The sequence below is a fragment of the Chrysemys picta genome, chromosome 6, assembly GCF_011386835.1.
Source record: "Chrysemys picta bellii isolate R12L10 chromosome 6, ASM1138683v2, whole genome shotgun sequence".
In the NCBI taxonomy this organism is placed as follows: Eukaryota; Metazoa; Chordata; order Testudines; family Emydidae; genus Chrysemys; species Chrysemys picta.
The window spans coordinates 35799300-35821328 of NC_088796.1; the positions used below are offsets into that span (position 1 = coordinate 35799300).

The 22029-nt window shown below is 44.7% G+C and overlaps 2 protein-coding genes across 1 annotated transcript; one reads left to right on the forward strand and one right to left on the reverse strand.

Moving 5' to 3' along the window:
- LOC135984249 (uncharacterized) overlaps positions 1-22029 on the forward strand; it is a 210953-nt gene that overhangs the window by 85414 nt on the left and 103510 nt on the right.
- Positions 5885-7181, reverse strand: ACTBL2 (actin beta like 2). The gene is given in 3 exon segments (XM_024109421.2): positions 5885-5974; positions 5977-6424; positions 6426-7181. Coding segments are annotated over 3 exon segments (1224 nt in total). The 5' UTR covers positions 7112-7181.

Here is a 22029-nt window from a genome sequence, read left to right on the forward strand (position 1 = left end):
GATGAAAATTTGAGATGGTACCTGACTAGATTTAGCAGTTTCAGTTCACAAGCAGGTTAGTAAACCACTGCATTTTGCTTTGATTTTCAAGTCTGACCAAACTCCTCAAAGCTGCTGATTCTTGCATGATTCAACCTGAAATCATAAATCCATCCATGGAGCTTGTGGGTCTCAAAGATTTTCAGGGCTATTCTAGAATTGAGGCTCATTTTATCTAAATCTTGACTGAAAGATTTGCTAAGTAGTTTACAATCCCTGTTATTTAGCATTAGTGTGTACAAGGTGGATCTCAGATGATTGTAAGCTTCTTCAGCCAAAATGAGCTCTAAGGGCAACCTTGGTGAACTTGGGCTGAGTTGCAGGGAAATTGTCAGGTTTTGGATTCTGATGAGAGAGTTTCAGCACTGTTGCTAACAGGCATATGTAATCACTATTCAGTGAGTGTTTTATACATCTTCTGTGTCTGACCCAGCCATGAACTGAATTTGCTACAGCTTCTAGCTTCAGTTCAAGTTGCAGAGGCCTATGGTTTTAGCCTTAGAGGTCCTAGGTTCAATCTCTGGGGATGACCAAAAGGCCAGTCATTACACAGACTGGGAAGTTCACAGGCCAATCAGTGATTGTCTGGATGTAATCATGAACCCCCAGAATGACTGCTCTGATGTGGATTCTTTCTGCATATTGAGGAAAGTTTCAAAGCAGCCACATCCTCCCTCGCACAAAGATGATGTTATACGACCATTAGACTTTCATTTGGGGAGGATGTTCAGATCATTAATTTCATTTGCATTCCTTTAAGAGCACAGGAAACAACCCTTTGTAATACTGACTCTTGCCACTTCTAACATCAGTTTTGTGTGTAAAGACTCTCAGGAATTCAACTAATAATCACGCTGACATGGAAACTTCACTGGATGGAAGAATTTGCTCAATTTAACCTATTATACAGATACTATTTACAGATTTTATTGCAATTAGGGTGTTTGCATGCTCTGGCATCTTCTCTATTCTGCACCTTCAGCAAAGCCTCTCATTTGATTGATCCTCCTTTTATCTCAGGAGAGCTGGATAGAAATCTTGGCTTGAAAGCACTGGAAGATCCAGTCCTTACCACTACTCTACCCAAAGACTTAAGACTAGACCCCATATCCTGTGCCTGGCAGCATATTGTTCTACTGTTAATAGCTTTGCTGGGCATGTAACTAGGGCAGGGGTTCTCAAACTTCATTGCACCATGACCCCTTCTAACAACAAAAATTACTACACAACCCCAGGAGAGGGGCTGAAGTCTGAGCCCAAGGGCTTCAGCCCCAGGCAGTGGGGTTCAAGCCCAGGCAGTGGGGCTTGGGCATCAGCCCTGAGCCCCAGAAAGTCTAAGCCAGCCCCACCAACCCCATTAAAATGGGGTTGCGACCCACTTTGGAGTCCCAAGCCACAGTTTGAGAACTACTGAACTAGGGCAACTTTGCACTTGGCTGGTAACAGATGGTCAGAATAAAAAGGGCCAGCAAGATTTTTCATATACCTTAGAATACATCTTGGTGCCAACTTGCTTGTTTAAGATCACATTAAAGAATGAGGAATGTGTGTTCCATGTTTTTAAAATAAACTAGAAAAAATTCTTGAAGATTTCCTGTGGGTACAAAATGCCAGCATACCAGGAGCAGACAAAGCTTGGGATAAAGCAGTGTGGAGTATTTGAAGTAGTGAAACCACAAGAAATACATAAATCCCTCTATGCCCTCTTTAGTATTCCAGCTACAGAAATAGAAATAGCACCTCATGGCAGATTGATGTATTGCATCAGAACAGAGTGGCCTGGCTTGTCAGCATCTGTGATTAGCAAGAGGAGTCCATTAGTTTTGTACAAAGCACAGACAGATACCATCATAAATGTAGCAATATAAAAGTAACTGGTTTCTGGACTCTGCATCAAAATATGAAATTTTAGTTATGTGATACATACCAGTATTCAAACATGTGCACATCTCTGGGGACTCAGTTGAGGTACATAAGTCCTGGAAAGCAAATAGAAAAAATGTATGCAGTCAAAAATAAGGGAAAATTTTAGGGAAGCAGTTACCCAGTTTACATTTTTTTCAGGATGGCAGAGTGCCATGGTTTATTTATTGGCCACAGGCGAGCAGGTCCTGTTTTATACCTGCTCTGTAAGATGGCACCACCAGCAGAAGGGAGGGAAGGTAGCTTCAGTGCTGAATCACCATTCCTATTGCTTCCTGCAACATCTGGATATTCCTTGGAGGTCTCCCACCTAAGCACTCATGCCCCTTAGCTTGTGGTGGAAGCCCATAAAATCCCACAAGGTGGTAGAACTGCAGATCATATAGGGCCTCTCATCAGAGGAGATCCAGGCAGTCTTCAGGGGATCTCAGCCATAAATACTCACATTCTTGTTAGGTAGGCATTATCATTTTAGAGGTGGGGAAAAGTGCTTCTTTGAACTCAACATTGGAAATATAAACACAAAAATAATTTTGGTCAGCCAAATATTTGTTTCCAAGCATGAGACTCACATTTTCCTTGGAACTTTGAGGATATTAAGCAAGACTAGGAGCTTATCTACACACAAAAAATTTAGTGCTTTAACTATGCTGCTATAGTTACAGCAATTCAACCTCTCTCCCGCTACTTGTGGGGATGCACTTGAATTGGTATAAAGTGCCTTATACTGGTATATCTACTTTAAAGGAAGAGGAATAAGGTATACTACTATAAGGCACAGGAGTGCCGCCAGCTTTTTTGCCGCCCTAGGCAGCGGAAGGTCCTGCCCCCGAAATGCCGCCCCCAACAGAGGCGGTGGAAGGTCCCACCCTCGAAATGCCGCTGCCGACTGGGGTGGCCGAAGATCCGGCCGCCGCCCCCCAAATGTTAGTGCCCTAAAAGTGTGTAGAGTAGGCTTAGATCTGCTCAAAAAATGTGAAACCTGTGGAAAAAACTGTCATTTTTATTCTGCACGTTTCAGAGAAAAGATTAGTTTTTTTTGTAAAGTTTAAAAGACCAATTTAAACACAGTTCCTTCCCTCTTCCATTCTAGCCCCGCCCCCCCCCGGGTTTTTTTTTTTTTTTTTGGAAAGGGAGGGGGAAGAAAGACTGACAGAAAGGGGACAAACGAAAGTTTAAAACCCTAAAAGTTTTTCAAGGATTTTCAGTTTTTTTTTTAAGCCCTTTTTTCAATGGCGATTTTTTTTTTAGAAAGTGTTCTAGCCAGCTCTATTGAATTGAGATAGCATGTAGTGTTTAACCATGATGAAGCAGCCTCGATCAGAGAGCAAGGCTAGGTCTGTGTTTAATAAGGGGAAAGTTTTCACATCAAGCAAATAGTCCAGAATATTGCTTCTACTGAGGTTTTAAAACCTTTTTTGTTCATATCCTCTACTCTTGGTGGGAAGAGGGATCTGCAGTACTGGGACGAGGGTTGAATGTCAAGGCAAGGGACATTGTTACTAGAGCCACTCAAAAGCAAAAGGCAGTTTCACAAAAAGCTTAAGCCCCAGAATATTTTCATACCAGAGGATTTGAAATGGAACCCCTTTGTTTTCTTGAAGTTGAGTGACTACTCCTCCTCCCCCAGTGTTTTGAATTTGTGGCTTCTAATTTTCTCACATTTGCGACCCACTGCACCAAAGTGACTGGTGGCTCTACTTTTTGCTACTCAAAATTTCTCAAGCCCTCCAACTTTTAAAGAGTGGCAGATTTCTATTTTGCCTTGCCCAAAGCAAGGAAGTTTTGAAGAGTTACATAGAGGCAAAGTGGTAAAAAAATCACAACCAACTAACCCAACATTTCTATTGCAGAAAGAAATGAAGAGAAAGGCAGATTCAATTTTTGGTTTCACCAGAAAGCTTTTTTTTTTACAAAGGGGGGAGGGATAGCTCAGTGGTTTGAGCATTGGCCTGCTAAACCCAGGGTTGAGAGTTCAATCCTTGAGGGGGCCACTTAGGGATCTGGGGCAAAATTGGTGCTGCTAGTGAAGGCAGGGGCCTGGACTCAATGACCCTTCAGGGTCCCTTCCAGTTCTATGAGATAGGTATAGCTACATATTTTTATTTTACAAGAAGTTTGTTTTGAAAAGAGGCCTTTTTTGGTCAAACACATTTTTTTAAAGTGACTCTCCCTAGCAGTTATCAATAACCCACAGGTTGGACAGCTGAAATAAGGTATTTAAACTAAGTTAGTGGGAGCAGGACTGGTAGTTTGAAATACATAAGAAATATATGCATGGTTTGTTATCAATGTTGCAATACTACAACTGACTCCATAGGAGAAGTCAATAGAGCTCCATGCAAGCACAGGTGTCCATCTTGTAGAAATAGTTGCATGACAGGGACTAAATAAACACCCTTCTCAAGCATATGAGCAATATGTGGGTGTGTGAGAGAGAGAAATAGCTGGAACATGACCCACCTGCTTGATTTTCTTTCAATACCCAAATGGGTTCCACGCAGCAGGGGGAGTTACGCAAGCAGCTAGTTTTAGTTAGTGTACCAAGTTTATTTTTTTTAAAGTGACATTGGTAAGTCATGGTAGAAGCCCTCCCTTCTCACGTACCAGCACCCCATTGCCACGTCTTTCTTTGAAACGCTAATGACTGTTTGGTTTAAGTATGATGGTAAGTCATAGTGAACATCTCCCCTTTGCTAAGAGTCAGCTGGGCTGAAGGATCTGTACCTACAAAAAGGTAGAGATTGTTTTAGCTACTGTATGAAGTAGCAAGGAGAATTAGTTTATGGATCTGATATTTAATATTTGGAAGCAATTCAGAAATGAATGGGTATCAATTTCCCTACAGTGGAAGAGCTAGGAGACATTCTTGTGTGTCCTAAAGAAGAGTAGCATGTTAGGGATGCTACCCACCCTTCCAGCAATAAAGGAACTGAAATTTCAGTGCCAGGATTCTGCTTATTCTTTAAACAGTTTCTCTGCAGAAGAATGGGCTAGTTCTTAAATAGGTCAAACCCTTACGACAGTCTGTTGTCCTTTAAAAATGTACTAAGAACCATTTCAAGCTCTGATCTTTAAAAGCTTAGAACTACATTTTAATGCAGTAAGTGGGTATTCTATGATAATTAAGTGATTTAATAGAGTCCAGCTGCATTTGCTTTATGGAAGGACTTGCAAAACTCCACTCTCAAAGATTGAAAAGTCCTTCCATTATATAGCTGCTTGTGTCTTGTAAGAAAGTGCTAGTCTTTCTACTCTGAAAGAAGTGTTCTTGACCACCATTAGAGATTAGCCTTTTTATTATGCACACTTGAGAATCAGTTTACAATTTTTTTTGTATAATGGTGTTTAGGAATTAGACATTTTTGCTACAGTAGATAGGGAATTGATTTGTTCTAGTGGTCAAAGCTAAGATCAGTGTTCTGAACTATAGTTCAGAAGTATTAAAAAAAGTAAAATAAAAGCAAACCCATGTTTAGCATCTCCAAATATGCAACATTAACCCATTATCTTGCCACTTAGGCATTTATCTATAAAAACCCAGATGTTCTGGGACCCAAACAAGTGCTTGTTTACAGGCTGATAACCTCTGTAAGACTATTCAGCATTGAATTCAGTTATTTTGACCCTTACATGTTAGCTTTGATCCATGAGTGCAGTTCAAAGTTCTCCAAAGAAGATAGTAGCATAATTCACACAAGCATCACAAAAGAAGATCTCTACCAGATATAACTTTTTACTATCAGAGTTAGTCACTGCTCTAAAATTAATAGCAAACAATTAAGCTGTTTTCTTTGATGAAGTAAAGGAAATGAGTTTGTAGCACTGGATACTAGGTCTTCTAAGAGGAGAGCCCTTAAAGAGGAGAATTAATATAGCTTGATATGATTTTTCTCATGCAGTTGTCTGATGGGAAGTCCCTTTAGAAACATTTGCGGTGAACAATGGATGGCCCAGACTCATCATACTCCAGTTTGCTGATCCACATTTGTTGGAAAGTGGAGAGAGAGGCGCCAGGATGGAGCCACCAATCCAGACAGAGTATTTACGGTCAGGAGGGGCGATGATTTTGATTTTCATGGTGCTTGGTGCCAGGGAAGCACTCTCTTTCTGCATCCGGAGAGCAATGCCTGGGTACATGGTACTGCCCCTGGACAGCACCGAATTAGCATACAGGTCCTTGCGGATGTCCACATCACATTTCATGATAGAGTTGAAGTTGGTCTCATGGATGCCACAGGATTCCATGCCCAGGAAGGCTGGCTGGAAAAGGGCCTCAGGGCAGCGGAACCTCTCATTGCCCAAGGTGATTACCTGCTCATCAGGTAGTTCGTAGGTCTTCTCTAGTGAGGAGGAAGTGGCAGATATGGCCATTTCCTGCTCAAAATCCAAGGCAACATAACACAGCTTCTCCCGGATGTCACGCACAATCTCCCTCTCAGCCGTGGTGGTGAAGCTGTAGCCTCTCTGTCAGGATTTTCATGAGATAGTCAGTTAGATCCCGGCTGGAAAGGTCCAGCCAGAGAATAGGATGGGGCAGGGCATAGCCCTCATAGATGGGGACTGCGTGGGTAACCCCATCACCAGAGTCCATCACAATGCCTGTGGTGCGGCCAGAGGCATAGAGGGATAGCACAGCCTGGATAGCCACGTACATGGCTGGTGTGTTGAAGGTCTCAAACATGATCTGAATCATCTTCTCCTTGTTAGCCTTAGGATTGAGGGGAGCCTCACTAAGCAATATTGGGTGTTCCTCAGGGGCCACCCGCAGCTCATTGTAGAAGGTGTGGTGCCAAATCTTCTCCATATCATCCCAGTTAGTAACAATGCCATGTTCAATAGGGTATTTCAGCATCAGGATGCCCCACTTACTTTGGGCTTCATCCCCAACATAGCTGTCCTTCTAGCCCATCCCTATCATCACACCCTGGTGCCTAGGGCACCCCACAACAGCGGGGAAGACAGCACAGGGAGCATCATCCCCAGCAAACCCAGCCTTGCACATACCAGAGCCATTGTCCACAACTAGAGCAGCAATCTCTTCATCAGCCATAGCTATTAACAGACAAAGCAGGTTAATAACTCCCAGAAAGATGTTTTCATAGTTACTGCTACTGGAGAAGTGAGAAGAGGGATGAGCTTCAGCCATATTTAAAGGCAGCTGAGTCTCAGCATGAGCCTGTCCACCAACCTCCCCCACATCTCCCAATAGGAGGATCTGTTGGCAAAACCCCATCCCATTGGTTCACTGTTGTGTAGGCTGCAGCTTGTGCTCCTATTCAGACAGCTTCTACCCTATCAGCAGTAGCCACTAGCATATTATTGGTCTCAGTAGGATAATTGAACCTGTTCCTCTGAATTGCAATCACTTACTCTTCTCTCTGCATAAAGAACTTAGGAAGTAAGGACACCCATCTGCCCTGAGTAGTGAAAGGTAAGTGATATGCATTCACAGTTGCTAAGGAGAGTAGGTATATACAGACACTAACTGAATACTTGGCGTTAGTATAGTACTTGATAATTACATGCATTAGGTTAACTGTAAGGAACCTAAAAAAGAAGAACAGGAGTACTTGTGGCACCTTAGAGACTAACAAATACTTCTTCTTTTTGCGGATACAGACTAACACGGCTGCTACTCTGAAACCTGTAAGGAACCTAATGAGAGTTAGATTCTGTTCCTATTAAAGTCAATGGGAATGCTGAATCTTTAACACCAGTGGATCCTTCTCTTACTTAACAGCCCTGCAAAGCTTTAAGCTGTAAATGCATTAAGGGAGGCAGGTAGATTTGTGTTCCCTGGGGAAGCTAAAGGCTGGGGGGGGGACACTTTTGATCCTGAACATGTTTCTGCCTCCTTCCCAAACACTGATTGTGTGGAAAAGGGGGGAGGAGGGAAGAGGAACTTTTTTTGTGCAATAGGCTTGGGCAAATAAAAGCCTGTAAGAGGAGGTGTAATGGGTTCAGGTTAGAGCTTATAGCTGCCCTAAAGAAACTGTCTTATTAATAGCTGAAGCCTTTGGATATTTCATGTTGTTTCAGCTTTTGAATAGGGGCAATTAATTTTCTTCCAAAAAGCTGTGTTTTAAATGCCCAACGGCTGTTCAGGATGCTAATTTCTGAGGGGCATCTTTTGGACCTGGCTTCTTTTCTGACTTAAGAATGGGCTTTGTGCAGGCATTGACTGGTAGCTTATGAGGCCTCTTTATTTAAGTGTGCTCATGAGAGGTAGAGGAAAGCTTAAGATACAATGAATTTGCCTTTTAAATATGTATTTGCCAGACCTTTCAGACTGGCAGAGAGAATAGACAGTAGGTACCCGGACATAAAAAGAAAACATTGTGCCTTTTGTAAATTCAGAACACCACAAAACACAAGTCCCTTTAATTCGGAGCCCCATCCTGTAGAGAATTCCACACAGGATGGAGGTGCAATTAATACTATGATTTGCCAAAGTATGACTTTAAGGAAGAAGTTTTGAAATACAGATCTTTGGGATTTTATATACAGAATGTGCTAAGAACAACAGGATGAGTATAAGGTATAGTTTTCATACTTAAATCCCTTCAATGAACTATTGATCTACATCCTCAAATTCCACAGCAGTAAGTGGGCTGGAACTTAAGTGGTTAATGTTTGCTTTATTGCTGGCTCGGCAAAAACAAAGGTCTTTGAATGTCAGTGGGTAAGTGAAGTCTGCTGGGAGAAGATGCATTTAAAAAGGGGCAATACTGATTTGACCATTAGAACAATGACAGGTGTGAGAGAAATACCTGCTGACAGGATAAGAAAGAGAACCCACGTTGGCCTGATGTACTTGCTACCTGATTGCTGCTGGAGTGAGAATTTTTTTCATGGTGAACCCCCTCTCTAAGCCTCCTTAGGGGGGCAAAGTGCTCGTGTGTGTATATAGGTCTAGCAGCTCTGATTCTCCAATGTGTTTCATCTTCTGTAGTCAGTTACCCCTGAAGGAGTGTGAGTGGCTGATTCTGACTAGACCCACTAGCTCAGATTTCAACAGCTATGCATGGTGCAAGGCAATAGGAAAAGTTGTTTTCGGCTCTCTTGTGTAGAACACTAATGCTGCTATAGTGTCATGTACTTACTAGAGGCAGGGCTGAGACAGCCCTTATTATTAAGCTTGCCTGACACTTCCTAATATAAGACTCAGTTTTCAGTTGCTTATAACTTTGCCAGACTTTAATCATTTGGTCTGAAATTCTACATACCAGGTGTTGGCCATGGACTGCATTTTTTTTTTTTTGGTGGGGATTTTAGCTGCTTTAGTTGTTTCAAAGATCAAGGTTAGAGAAAATGTTGTTTTGCTTCTGTTAAAACATTCTGGAAACCTTTTCTTTGAGCAGGTTTATTTTCCCCCAGGCTTTGGCGCAAGGATTCAAAATTTGGCAAGGGGGTGGTGGGCTTTGTTTCAGAGATGTGCCTTTTGCCTTCCTCTGAAAATCTGCCCAGATTTGGCCAAATCATAAATCAATGAAAAATCACAGTTTGCACATGCTCAGTAAACACTTTGATTTTTAGCAGTTAAAATCTCTGAAGATTCTGTCCTCATTGAGCATGCTCGCACTCCATAGGGTTCTGAGGAAATCATGTAATTAAAAATACTCTCATAATGCATATGCCCAAGGGATCTGAATTAAGGTTACACAGGCAATCTAAGTTCTGGCATTTCCTAATTCTTGTGTGCTTGACTTGGCAACCATATACAAATTTCTTGGTGTGTAATTATTGTTGTTATTGCAGCAGTGCTTAGAGGCCGCAGTCAAGATTAGGGCCCCAGTGTTTGTAAGTGACAGTCTTTGCCCCAAGGAGCTTTGCGTCTAAATAGAGAGACAAGCAAAGGGACAGAGAGATGAAGTGTTTTGCCCAAGCTCATACAGTATATAAATGATAGAGCTGGAATAGATTACAAGATGTCTAAATCCCAGTCCAGTGCTCTGTCTTATATAATATATTGCATTATATTATAGTATAAGGTAGCAGGGCATTGGGCCCTGCTACCCTATACTATAATATAATGCAATATATTATATATATTAAACATTAGGAAGATTGGCCAATTTTGTAATATTTAAAATGTCTTGTTATCACATTCTCTTAATAGATGCAATATTGTAACAAGGTGGCCTGCCTTTTAAGGAACTGGGGCCAGCTAGCCAGTTCACTAGTCAGATGCAGCTGAGAAGGGAACAGGTGTTTGCGTTAGACCCACCTGGGGAGAATTAAAAGCCTGATAGATGACTGGGCAGGGGACTGAAAAGGATGAACATAAGAATGGCCATTCTGGGTCAGACCAAAGGTCCATCCAGCCCAGTATCCTGTCTACCGACAGTGACCAATGCCAGATGTCCCAGAGGGAGTGAACCTAACAGGTAATGATCAAGTGATCCCTCTCCTGCCATCCATCTCCACCCTCTGACAAACAGAGGCTAGGGACACCATTCCTTACCCATCCTGGCTAATAGCCATTAATGGACTTCACCTCCATGAATTTATCTAGTTCTCTTTTAAACCCTGTTATAGTCCTAGCCTTCACAACCTCCTCAGGCAAGGAGTTCCACAGGTTGACTGTGTGCTGTGTGAAGAAGAACTTCCTTTTATTTGATTTAAACCTGCTGCCCATTAATTTTATTTGGTGGCCCCTAGTTCTTATATTATGGGAACAAGTAAATAACTTTTCCTTATTCACTTTCTCCACACCACTCATGATTTTATATACCTCTATCATATCCCCCCTTAGTCTCCTCTTTTCCAAGCTGAAAAGTTCTAGCCTCTTTAAACATATGGGACCTGTTCCAAACCCCTAATCATTTTAGTTGCCCTTCTCTGAAGCTTTTCTAATGCCAGTATATCTTTTTTTTAGATGAGATGACCAGATCTGTACGCAGTTTTCAAGATGTGGGTGTACCATGGATTTATATAAGGGCAATAAGATATTCTCCATCTTATTCTCTATCGCTCCAAGGCCAGTCAGTGAGAGACTGCTGCTGAAGAGTGAGCTGTGGAAGAGAGATGCTATGCAGGCTGATATGGGTGGTGATTTTGCTCTCTGTCTCTCTCAGGCTCCCAGGGACTAGCCTCAGTGATTTTGTTTTGAGGACTTAGTTTGGGAGCTCTGAACCATGGTCCTGAGGTGAGGGTTTTATGAACTGTGGTTACAATTGCTTCTTCCATTAAATAAAGTCTCTGGGAATATGCTATTTTGTTAGCTTGTTTTTAGCATCTCCTTGCCTTTAAAGTTGACTTATGGGCACGCTATTGGAGAGAAATTAAATTGGGCCTCACACAGTGCCACCCCAGGCTGCAAAGGGGCATGCCAGAACAGTACATACCTTTTACAAATATATTTTATGAAATATAAAAATATAGGCTATGCATCTCTTGTTAAACATGTGATCCTAATTGCTACACCTTCTATCAGGTGGAAGAAACTGTCCTTCCTCCCCATCCCCCCAAAGACTGATGTCATCCCCTATTTCTAAATATTAAGCTGCGCTGGCTGTTGGAAAAATAGCTTGGCCAAAAAGCTTGAGTCATTCCTTTTCCTCCCCTTAAGGCATTGCTAACTACAAGCCAATCAAGGTGGAATAGTTTAACTTGCTCTCCTCCAGAGCAGCACACTCCTGCAAGCACCCTTATTACATTTGCATACTTCCCCTCCCCCCCCCCCCCCCCCCCCCACCGGTGACTACCAACAGATGATACCTTGCTGAGCAATCCATTCCCATTTTATAACAGTGCAGGAGAATGCTTTGGTATCAATCCAGTCGTGAAGTTCAATTATTTGGGTTATGGATTTTTTTATGTGAGCTCTGAGCTACTTTTATTTGATTAGTGGGTATATATGAAATGGGAAATGCAGTGTAACTGTTCTGTTAACATTCAAAATAGCATAGTTATGTGAGAGAATGTACACTCTCGCTGGAGTAAACTAGAAATAAAGTTCCTAATCAGGCTCTGGCAAAATATGACTAAAAACTCCAGAGAGCTTTTTAGTAAACAGAAACATGTAATAATGCTGGATAGAATCCCTGCTTTTCAAAGTGATCATTCTGGTTAGGGCTAGATAATGGTATACTCACTGCATTGATTTCCAGAAAAGAGAGGACAGAGTTAAAATGTGACTTAAGCTACCAATTGAGAAAAAGTTGGATAATTTCAGTGCAGTCTTGGTGGGTGTTTATATCACATTATAATTAAATTAGGGCACTGCATGGACTAGTCATCTAGCCACCTCCTGCATAGATCTCCATTTCCTCGGTCCTGTGTTCTTTTGCCATCTCTCCCATACACCTATTATGGGACAAATGTAAAACAGGACAATGCCAATAATATCAGTAATAATGCTTAGCGTTTATGTAGAATGTTTTCAGTGTTAACAAATGCTCACAGTGTCTCCATGAATAACATTAGGATTATAGGGACCATTACTTCACATCATCTAACTTTGATTAGGACCCCTTTAAGCATAGCTGGGGCTGGATAGATTAAGAGCTAGATGGTTGCTGGGACCAGTGATGTGGCCCATGCAACGTAGAGGGGGTTGATTCAGCATTTGAACATTGGTGAACTTTCAGGACCTGGCCTATGGTGTTCCTACTTCAGGCTCTCCTTCACCAGCAGCTTCTTCCGATACCAAGTGCTGTGTGATAGTGATACACTCACTGGGAAAGTTTGACTAAAATAGTTTAGAAACTATTATATTCGTGCAAGAGCCATGCCATTTATGTTAAGGCAGTTTTTGAGATGGGGAGTAGTCTTGGACACAAGTCAATTTGGCAGTGACTTGCTGGGTGAGAGCCACGATCCTCTTCACTCCCGCACTAACAGTGGAATTTACCCTTGTGTAGAGGGCCAGAATGAGCCTTAAGCACCATATAAGTCCTAGAAGCCCTCTGTGGCCCTGATCCTGCAGGCTGCCCCATGGGCAGGAATCGTGTGCCCATGTGAAGCCCTATTGAAATCAGTATATTACAGGAGGGTGGGTAGGATTTACCAGCTCTACTCCATTTGCTATTTTGTATCCCTCTATCATGCCCCTCTCTAGTTTGTCTCTTATCTAAACTAAATAGTCCCGACCTTTGTGCTCACTCCGGGTCTTTTACACACTTCTAAAAAGTTTTGTTCCTCTGGCTCTGAACCCCAGTCTCAGTAGAGTTACTCCTGTTTGACTCCATTGCATGTGACAGCAAATTATGACTAAGTATGAGGCATTTTAGGTCAGAAAAAGGTGGGGGTTGTGCATTTTATAGCACATTAGAAAGGGGCATAATATGGAGTCACAGCTCTCTGATAGTGTGTGTAAAATATATATGGACAACATTTTCAACATCTGCACCAGTGGTGTTTAATCTGTGATTCCAGATCCACATGCAGTTCTCTTGCACTCCAGCAATTTGATCAGCATTTCACATTTTCACTCACACTGTCTGTTCTTAGGCACAGTGCTGATCAGAAGAGCAGAATCTAATGATTCAGTGCAGTGCAAACCCATAGATCTACTGTGATTCCCTCATATCCCTGCAAGCAGCCAGAAAGTGTGCAGAGGCAGGGGAAAGAAAACATTATCTGTCCTTCCCAGCAGCCAGAAGAAAGAGAGGACACCTGCTGAATGGGTTTACAGAGAACAACAAAATGTTCAGGGCATGGTGTCTTGATGCTGCGACACTATGATTACATCCTAGTTGTGTTGCAACTAGGCAAATTCACTTTGATACAAATTTGCACTGTAATGTCAGAGCATCACTCTCACTTTGTGTTTGTAAACCATGCCTTGAATTGATCATGTGACTCCACAGCTCCAAAAGGCTGACTACTGCTAATATAAACATAAACACTAAGAGATCTAGTGTATCTGTAACGTGGAATTTTAAAGAATAATTTGTCTGTAATACAATCCGTTGGTTTTCAGTCCCAGTAAAAGTAGGTCCCTGTGATGGTTAGTATCCACCAGATGGCACAAGCACTCCCCCTTTGTTAGTAGCTGACTAGTAGCTAGCAGGAAAAAAAGCCAGTACAATGAGTACATGATCAAAAGTTATTGTCTAGTACAGGGGTAGGCAACCTATGGCAGTGGCATTCACACTGCCCAGGTCCTGGCCACCGGTCCGGGGAGCTCTTCATTTTAATTTAATTTTAAATGAAGCTTCATTTAAATATTTTAAAAAGCTTATTTACTTTACTTACAACAATAGTTTAGTTATATATTATAGACTTATAGAAAGAGACCTTCTAAAAATGTTAAAATGTATCACTGGCACGCGAAACTTTAGAGTGAATAAATGAAGACTCGGCACACCACTTCTGAAAGGTTGCCGACCCCTGGTCTAGTACTTGCACACAGACTTGCAATGTCTCGTTTACAATGTTTTTTTATGTGATGGGTTTAATACCTTTAGTTTCTTCTGTGTAACTGATAATTCCTGCATTGTTGGCACCTTGCATCTGCAGGCCTTTACAGATGCACATTAATTAATTTTCATAACAGCCATAGAAAGAACAAGGTAAGTCACTTTGTTTAAGTGTGAGTGAACTGAGGCATAGAGGCCACAGAAGCTCAGTGGCCAAGTAGGGAATGCAGACAAGGACCCCTCTCCCCTAAGCTAACCACTACCTGACATTAAGGGATTAATAAAAATGAATGTAAAATTATTACAAGACATAAGCACATCTATCCTATAGCCTGGCCAAACTGTGCTCAGTACAGTACTGGTGGTGGGAAATGCAGATGGCTTTATGCCACCAGTGTGTTTTCCCCTGCTGTTCTCCCAGATCCAACTTACAGCAGCCTTTTGCTGCTGATTAATTCAAATACATCCATACTCTCCCTCCCCACACACTTTACCAAGTTTGCCCGTGACTTTGGGGTATGCTCATCTATTAGGGTTATTCTGTGGGGGGAGAGGAGGTCTGTAATTCTATCAATGTACTGCTTGTGTCACTTGTGTTCTCATATGGAACTCTACTTCTCCCCCCTGCAAGTTCCCTCCCAATGGAGCTATCGTGTAGGACCTAGGTTCCCCAGGGCTGGGTTCTTCCAGCCCCAGAATCAAACGAACATACACCCATTAACAGAGCGTGTCTGAGAGGACCAGGTTAATCCGCACTCCCAAGCTGATCCCTTATATGTCCATGGACTCAGTAGGCTGGGTCTAGCAGCATTTCCAAGCTGTCACCCTCATATGCCATGGGCACCACACCGGAACAGAGTACGCCTTAGCAGGTTGGGTCGAGCAGCACTTTCAATCTGCCACCCTTATATGCCCCTGGACAAAGCAGACTGGGTCGAACAGCACTTCCAAGCTGCCACTCTCATATGTCCCAGGTTCAGCATGTTCCTATCCTCACTTTCATGTTACACTTGTTCTGGTAGTAACCTACTTCATGCGCAAACCCCACAGGATTTTTGGGTGCTGCAGGGACCTTTAGCTTAGGTACAAGGAGCGTGACTGCAGAGCGAATGGGGAAGCCAAAAAATACCCACAATGGGGGGTGGGGGGGGGGAGAGAGAGAGAGAGAAGCAACCAGCTTAACCATGAAAGTTATTTATTGCCAGGTGATAACCATACAAGGGGAGCCAAACAAACAAAACAGTTACAATATTTAATCTAACTTAAATTTGATTACAAAAGTCAGGTTTAGAAAACTATAACTGATCACACAAGTCAGGGTCAGAAGGCTATACCTAGAGAGCGAGCGAGCTGGGTTCTTGCCACTCTGTGAAGCTTGAATCGAACGGGAGTCCCAGGTGGTAGAGGTAGCTGAGGGTCCGGAGTGCTGGAGACAGGCAGAGCTCCCAGCACGATCAATCAGGAGAAGATGAAGTCCCAATGGATCCAGGCATCATAAGACTTGAGCATAGGTAGGGGGTTTTGTAGGGAAACAACAATGGTTCAAGGGAGAACACTAGATTTGTTTATGTGTAAACTGATGGCTCAAGGGAGTATACCAAAGTTGTTTTGTTCAGCTAGACAATAGGAAGACATGCTTCTGACAAAGTGGGTATTCACCCACGAAAGTTTATGCTCCAATACATCTGTTAGTCTTAAAGGTGCCACAGGACTCTTTGTTGCTTTTTAGACAATAGGAACTGATCATTCCTGGCGATGGGCGGTGTTCCTTGGAGGGAGCTCACAATGCAATTAGGGAGCTTCAGTATTTTGGAACCAATAAAGGATTTATTACTAGAATTGGTCTGATAATGACTGAGCTGGGTGTGTGCAGGTATGGGTTCATTAACATCTGGATCAGAGATCCCCCATCATGCAGTGCTTCCCTGCTTTTCTGGTCCCAGAGTTCCATGCGGTTCTTGCCTTGGAATCTCTGTTCTCCATTCTGTATGCTAAGGGAGGTGCCTCCCTGTCCTATCCTGTCACCCTTATCCCAGGGGTTTAGGTGTGTCTCCCACTGCCTTTTCACTTATTTTTGTAAGTCTTCTGATTAGTATTGGTTCAAGCAGAGGCTGGGGAGGTGGGTTTGGGAGGTCTTTCATGAGTCAGATAGGCTGGGTACTGCACCCTGGTTCCCCAAGAACACAGAGCTGACAGGTAACACCTTCATATCCCCTTTTAGGTATCTGCGTGCAATGAGCAAAAATAAATGTATAAAACATATTCTAGCAGGAACTTCTACGCATAGCTTTAGAAAGAAATGCTAAATGCTAAAAAAAAAAATCACAAAATGCAGACAAACTTTTTTGTATGCATATATTATGGTAATACTGCTAGATATTCTTACTCATTATGGGTATGTCTACACTACGAAATTAGTTCGAATTTATAGAAGCTGGTTTTATTGAAATCGGTTGTATACAGCCGATTGTGTGTGTCCCCACATAAAATGCTCTAGGTGCTCTAGTCGGCGGACCGCGTCCACAGTACGAGGCTAGCGTCGACTTCCGGAGCATTGCACTATGGGTAGCTATCCCACAGTTCCCGCAGTCTCCGCCGCCCCTTGGAATTCTGGGTTGAGATCCCAATGCCCGGATGATGCAAAACAGTGTCGCGGGCGGTTCTGGGTACATGTCGTCAGGCCCCTCCCCCCCGTCACAGCAACGGCAGACAATAGATTCGCGCCTTTTTACCTGGGTTACCTGTGCAGACAACATACCACGGCAAGCATGGAGCCCGCTCAGCTCAGCTGAGCTCACCGTCACTATATGTCCTCTGGGTGCCGGCAGACGTGGGACTGCATTGCAACACAGCAGCAGCTGCTAACTGCCTTTTGGCGGTAGACGGTGTAGCATGAGTGATAGCCGTGGGGCTGGCAGCCGTAGGGCTGCATTACACCAGCCCCTTGCCCTTTGGTAGGCGATGGTATATTATGACTGGTACCCATCGTCGTCGTACTGGAGTGGCTGTCAATCTTGACCACCTGGGCAGACATGCTACTGTTTCGATGATGATGGCTACCAGTCGTAGTATACTATTTTCTGCCAATTGCCCAGTATTGTCTGCTAAGCACCCAGAAGAGGCCGAGGGCGATGCTGGGTGCTGGCGGACGTGGGGCTGGCAGACGTGGGGCTGCATTGCTACACAGCAGCAGCCCCTTGCCTTTTGGCAGACGATGGTATATTATGATTGGTATCCATCATCATCATACTGGAGAGGCTATCACTCATGCTGCACCGTCGGCTGCCAGCTTAAGATGTAAGAAATAGATTTGTTCTATATTCATTTGCTTCCCCTTCCTCCGTGAAATCAACGGCCTGCTAAGCCCAGGGTTTTCAGTTTAATCTTTGGGGGGACCATTCTGTGTGACAGTTGTTTGTGTTTCTCCCTGATGCACAGCCACCTTTCTTGATTTTAATTCCCTGTTCCTGTACATGTACGCCATGTCGTCACTCGGCCCTCCCTCCCTCCCGCCCTCCCTCCTTCTCCTGGTCCATCAGATACTAGTTTCGTGCCTTTTTTCTGACCAGGCGCCATAGCTAGCACTGGGATCATGGAGCCCGCTCAGATCACCGCGGCAATTATGAGCACTATGAACACCACGCGCATTGTCCTGGAGTATATGCAGAGCCAGGACATGCCAAGGCGAAACCCGGACCACCCGAGGAGGCGATTGCAGCGCGGCGAAGAGAGTGATGAGGAAATTGACATGGACATAGACCTCTCACAAGGCACAGACCCCAGCAATGTGGAAATCATGGTGTCACTGGGGCAGGTTCATGCCGTGGAACGCCGATTCTGGGCCCGGGAAACAAGCACAGACTGGTGGGACCGCATCGTGCTGCAGGTATGGGACGATTCCCAGTGGCTGCGAAACTTTCGCATGCGTAAGGGCACTTTCATGGAACTTTGTGACTTGCTTTCCCCTGCCCTGAAACGCCAGGATACCAAGATGAGAGCAGCCCTCACAGTTGAGAAGCGAGTGGCGATAGCCCTGTGGAAGCTTGCAACGCCAGACAGCTACCGGTCAGTCGGGAATCAATTTGGAGTGGGCAAATCTACGGTGGGGGCTGCTGTGATCCAATTTGCCAGGGCAATGAAAGACCTGGTGATATCAAGGGTAGTGACTCTGGGCAACGTGCAGTCAATAGTGGATGGTTTTGCTGAAATGGGATTCCCAAACTGTGGCGGGGCCATAGACGGAACCCATATCCCTATCTTGTCACCGGAGCACCAAGCCACCGACTACGTAAACCGCAAGGGGTACTTTTCAATGCTGCTGCAAGCCCTGGTGGATCACAAGGGACGTTTCACCAACATCAACGTGGGATGGCCGGGAAAGGTACATGATGCTCGCGTCTTCAGGAACTCTGCTCTGTTTCGAAAGCTGGAGGAAGGGACTTTCTTCCCGGACCAGAAAGTAACCGTTGGGGATGTTGAAATGCCTATCGTGATCCTTGGGGACCCAGCCTACCCCTTAATGCCATGGCTCATGAAGCCGTACACAGGCAGCCTGGACAGGAGTTAGGACCTGTTCAACTACAGGCTGAGCAAGTGCCGAATGGTGGTGGAATGTGCATTTGGACGTTTAAAAGCGCGCTGGCGCAGCTTACTGACTCGCTCAGACCTCAGTGAAAAGAATATCCCCATTGTTATTGCTGCTTGCTGTGCGCTCCACAATATCTGTGAGAGTAAGGGGGAGACCTTTATGGCGGGGTGGGAGGTTGAGGCAACTCGCCTGGCCGCTGATTACGCGCAGCCAGACACCAGGGCGGTTAGAGGAGCACAGCAGGGCGCGGTGCGCATCAGAGAAGCTTTGAAAACGAGTTTTGTGACTGGCCAGGCTACTATGTGAAACTTCTGTTTGTTTCTCCTTGATGAACCCTCCAACCCCCCCCCCCGACCCGGTTCACTCTACTTCCCTGTAAACCAACCACCCCACCCCACCCTCCCCTCCCCAATTCGAGCATCGCTTGCAGAGGCAATAAAGTCATTGTTTTTTCACATTCATGCATTCTTTATTAGTTCCTCACAGAAGTAGGGGGATAATTGCCAAGGTAGCCTGGGATGGGTGGGGGAGGAGGGATGGAAAAGGACACACTGCATTTTAAAACTTTAACTCTTATTGAAGGCCAGCCTTCTGATGCTTGGGCGATCATCTGGGGTGGAGTGACTGGGTGGACGGAGGCCCCCCCACCGTGTTCTTGGGCGTCTGGGTGAGGAGGCTATGGAACTTGGGGAGGAGGGCTATTGGTTACACAGGGGCTGTAGCGGCGGTCTCTGCTCCTGCTGCCTTTCCTGCAGCTCAACCATACGCTCGAGCATATCAGTTTGATGCTCCAGCAGACGGAGCATTGACTCTTGCCGTCTGTCTGCAAGCTGACGCCACCTATCATCTTCAGCCCGCCACTTGCTCTTTTCATCCCGCCATTCAGCCCGCCACCTCTCCTCTTGTTCATATTGTGCTTTTCTCATGTCCGACATTGACTGCCTCCACGCATTCTGCTGTGCTCTATCAGCGTGGGAGGACATCTGCAGCTCCGTGAACATATCGTCCCTCGTCCTACGTTTTCTCTTTCTAATGTTCACTAGCCTCTGCGAAGGAGAAACATTTGCAGCTGGTGGAGGAGAAGGGAGAGGTGGTTAAAAAAGACACATTTTAGAGAACAATGGGTACACTCTTTCATTACAAGGTCGCATATTTCGGCTTGCAGGCAGCCATGGTAGGCCACAGTGTTTTGGCTTTTTTAACCTTCTTAACATGCGGGAAAGGTTGCAAACAGCAGCACATTTCCCATATCAAGGATGAATTGGGTTGTCCATTTAAAATGGGTTTTCAATGTTAAAGGAGGGGCTGCGGTTTCCCGGTTAACATGCGGCACAAACACAAGTAAACCCCCCCCCCCCACGATTCTCTGGGATGATCACTTCACCCCTCCCCTCCACCGCGTGGTTAACAGCGGGGAACATTTCTGTTCAGAAGAGCAGGAACGGGCGCCTCTGAATGTCCCCTTAATAAAATCACCCCATTTCAACCAGGTGACCGTGAATGATATCACTCTCCTGAGGATAACAAAGAGAGATAAGGAATGGATATTGTCTGCATGCCAGCAAACACCGGGACCATACGCTGCCATGCTTTGTTATGCAATGATTCCAGACTACGTGCTACTGGCCTGGCGTGGTAAAGTGTCCTACCATGGCGGACGGGATAAGGCAGCCCTCCCCAGAAACCTTTTGCAAACGCTTTGGGAGTACATAAAGGAGAGCTTTCTGGAGATGTCCCTGGAGGATTTCCGCTCCATCCCCATACACGTTAACAGACTTTTCCAGTAGATGTACTGGCCGCGATTGCCAGGGCAAATTAATCATTAAACACGCTTGCTTTTAAACCATGTGTAATGTTTACAAATATTTACAAAGGTACACTCACCAGAGGTCTCCTGTGTGCCCTGAGGGTCTTGGGTGAGTTCGGGGGTTACTGGTTCCAGGTCCAGGGTCACAAACATATCCTGGCTGTTGGGGAAACCGGTTTCTCCGCTTCCTTGCTGCTGTGAGCTACCTACAGTACCTCCATCCTCATCTTCCTCGTTCCCCGAACCGTCTTCCCTGTGTGTTTCTCCAGTGAGAGAGTCATAGCACACGGTTGGGGTAGTGGTGGCTGCACCCCCTAGGATCGCATGCAGCTCCGCGTAGAAGCGGCAAGTTTGCGGCTCTGCCCCGGACCTTCCGTTTGCTTCTCTGGCTTTGTGGTAAGCTTGCTGTAGCTCCTTAATTTTCACGCGGCACTGCTGTGTGTCCCTGTTATGGCCTCGGTCCTTCATGGCCTTGGAGATCTTTTCTAATACTTTGCCATTTCTTTTACTGCTACGGAGTTCAGCTATCACTGCTTCATCTCCCCATATGGCGAGCAGATCCCGTACCTCCCGTTCGGTCCATGCTGGAGCTCTTTTGCAATCCTGGGACTCCATCACGGTTACCTGTGCTGATGAGCTCTGCGTGGTCACCTGTGCTCTCCACGCTGAGCAAACAGGAAATGAAATTCAAACATTTGCGGGTCTTTTCCTGTCTACCTGGTCATTGCATCTGAGTTGAGAGTGCTGTCCAGAGCGGTCACAATGAAGGACTGTGGGATAGCTCCCGGAGGCCAATAACGTCGAATTCCGTCCACACTACCCCAATTCCGACCCGCAAAGGCCGGTTTTATCGCTAATCCCCTCGTCGGAGGTGGTGTAAAGAAACCGGTTTAAAGGACCCTTTAAGTCGAAAGAAAGGGCTTCGTCGTGTGGACGTGTCCAGGCTTAATTCGATTTAACGCTGCTAAAGTCGACCTAAACCCGTAGTGTAGACCAGGCCTTAGTTCGAACTGGGGGCTTAGTGTGGACCAGCCCGAAGAAGCTTCCCCTCCCCATAATCTTTTGTTGAAGCTGTTTTGTAACTTTAAAATGTTATTTATGAGACAATTGATCCATGCCAAGTGTGCTGTGTGTGGAAAGGAGGAGAATTAAATATAAAATGTGAGATTGTTGTGTGTGCCAAAGAACCTGGCTATTCCAGTATTTCTGGGCCAAAAGATATATGCTTCACTTCTACATTTGGGAGCCAAGTAGATTAGCAAAACAACCACATTACTCTCCAGATAAGATTGTCTAGCCTTCAA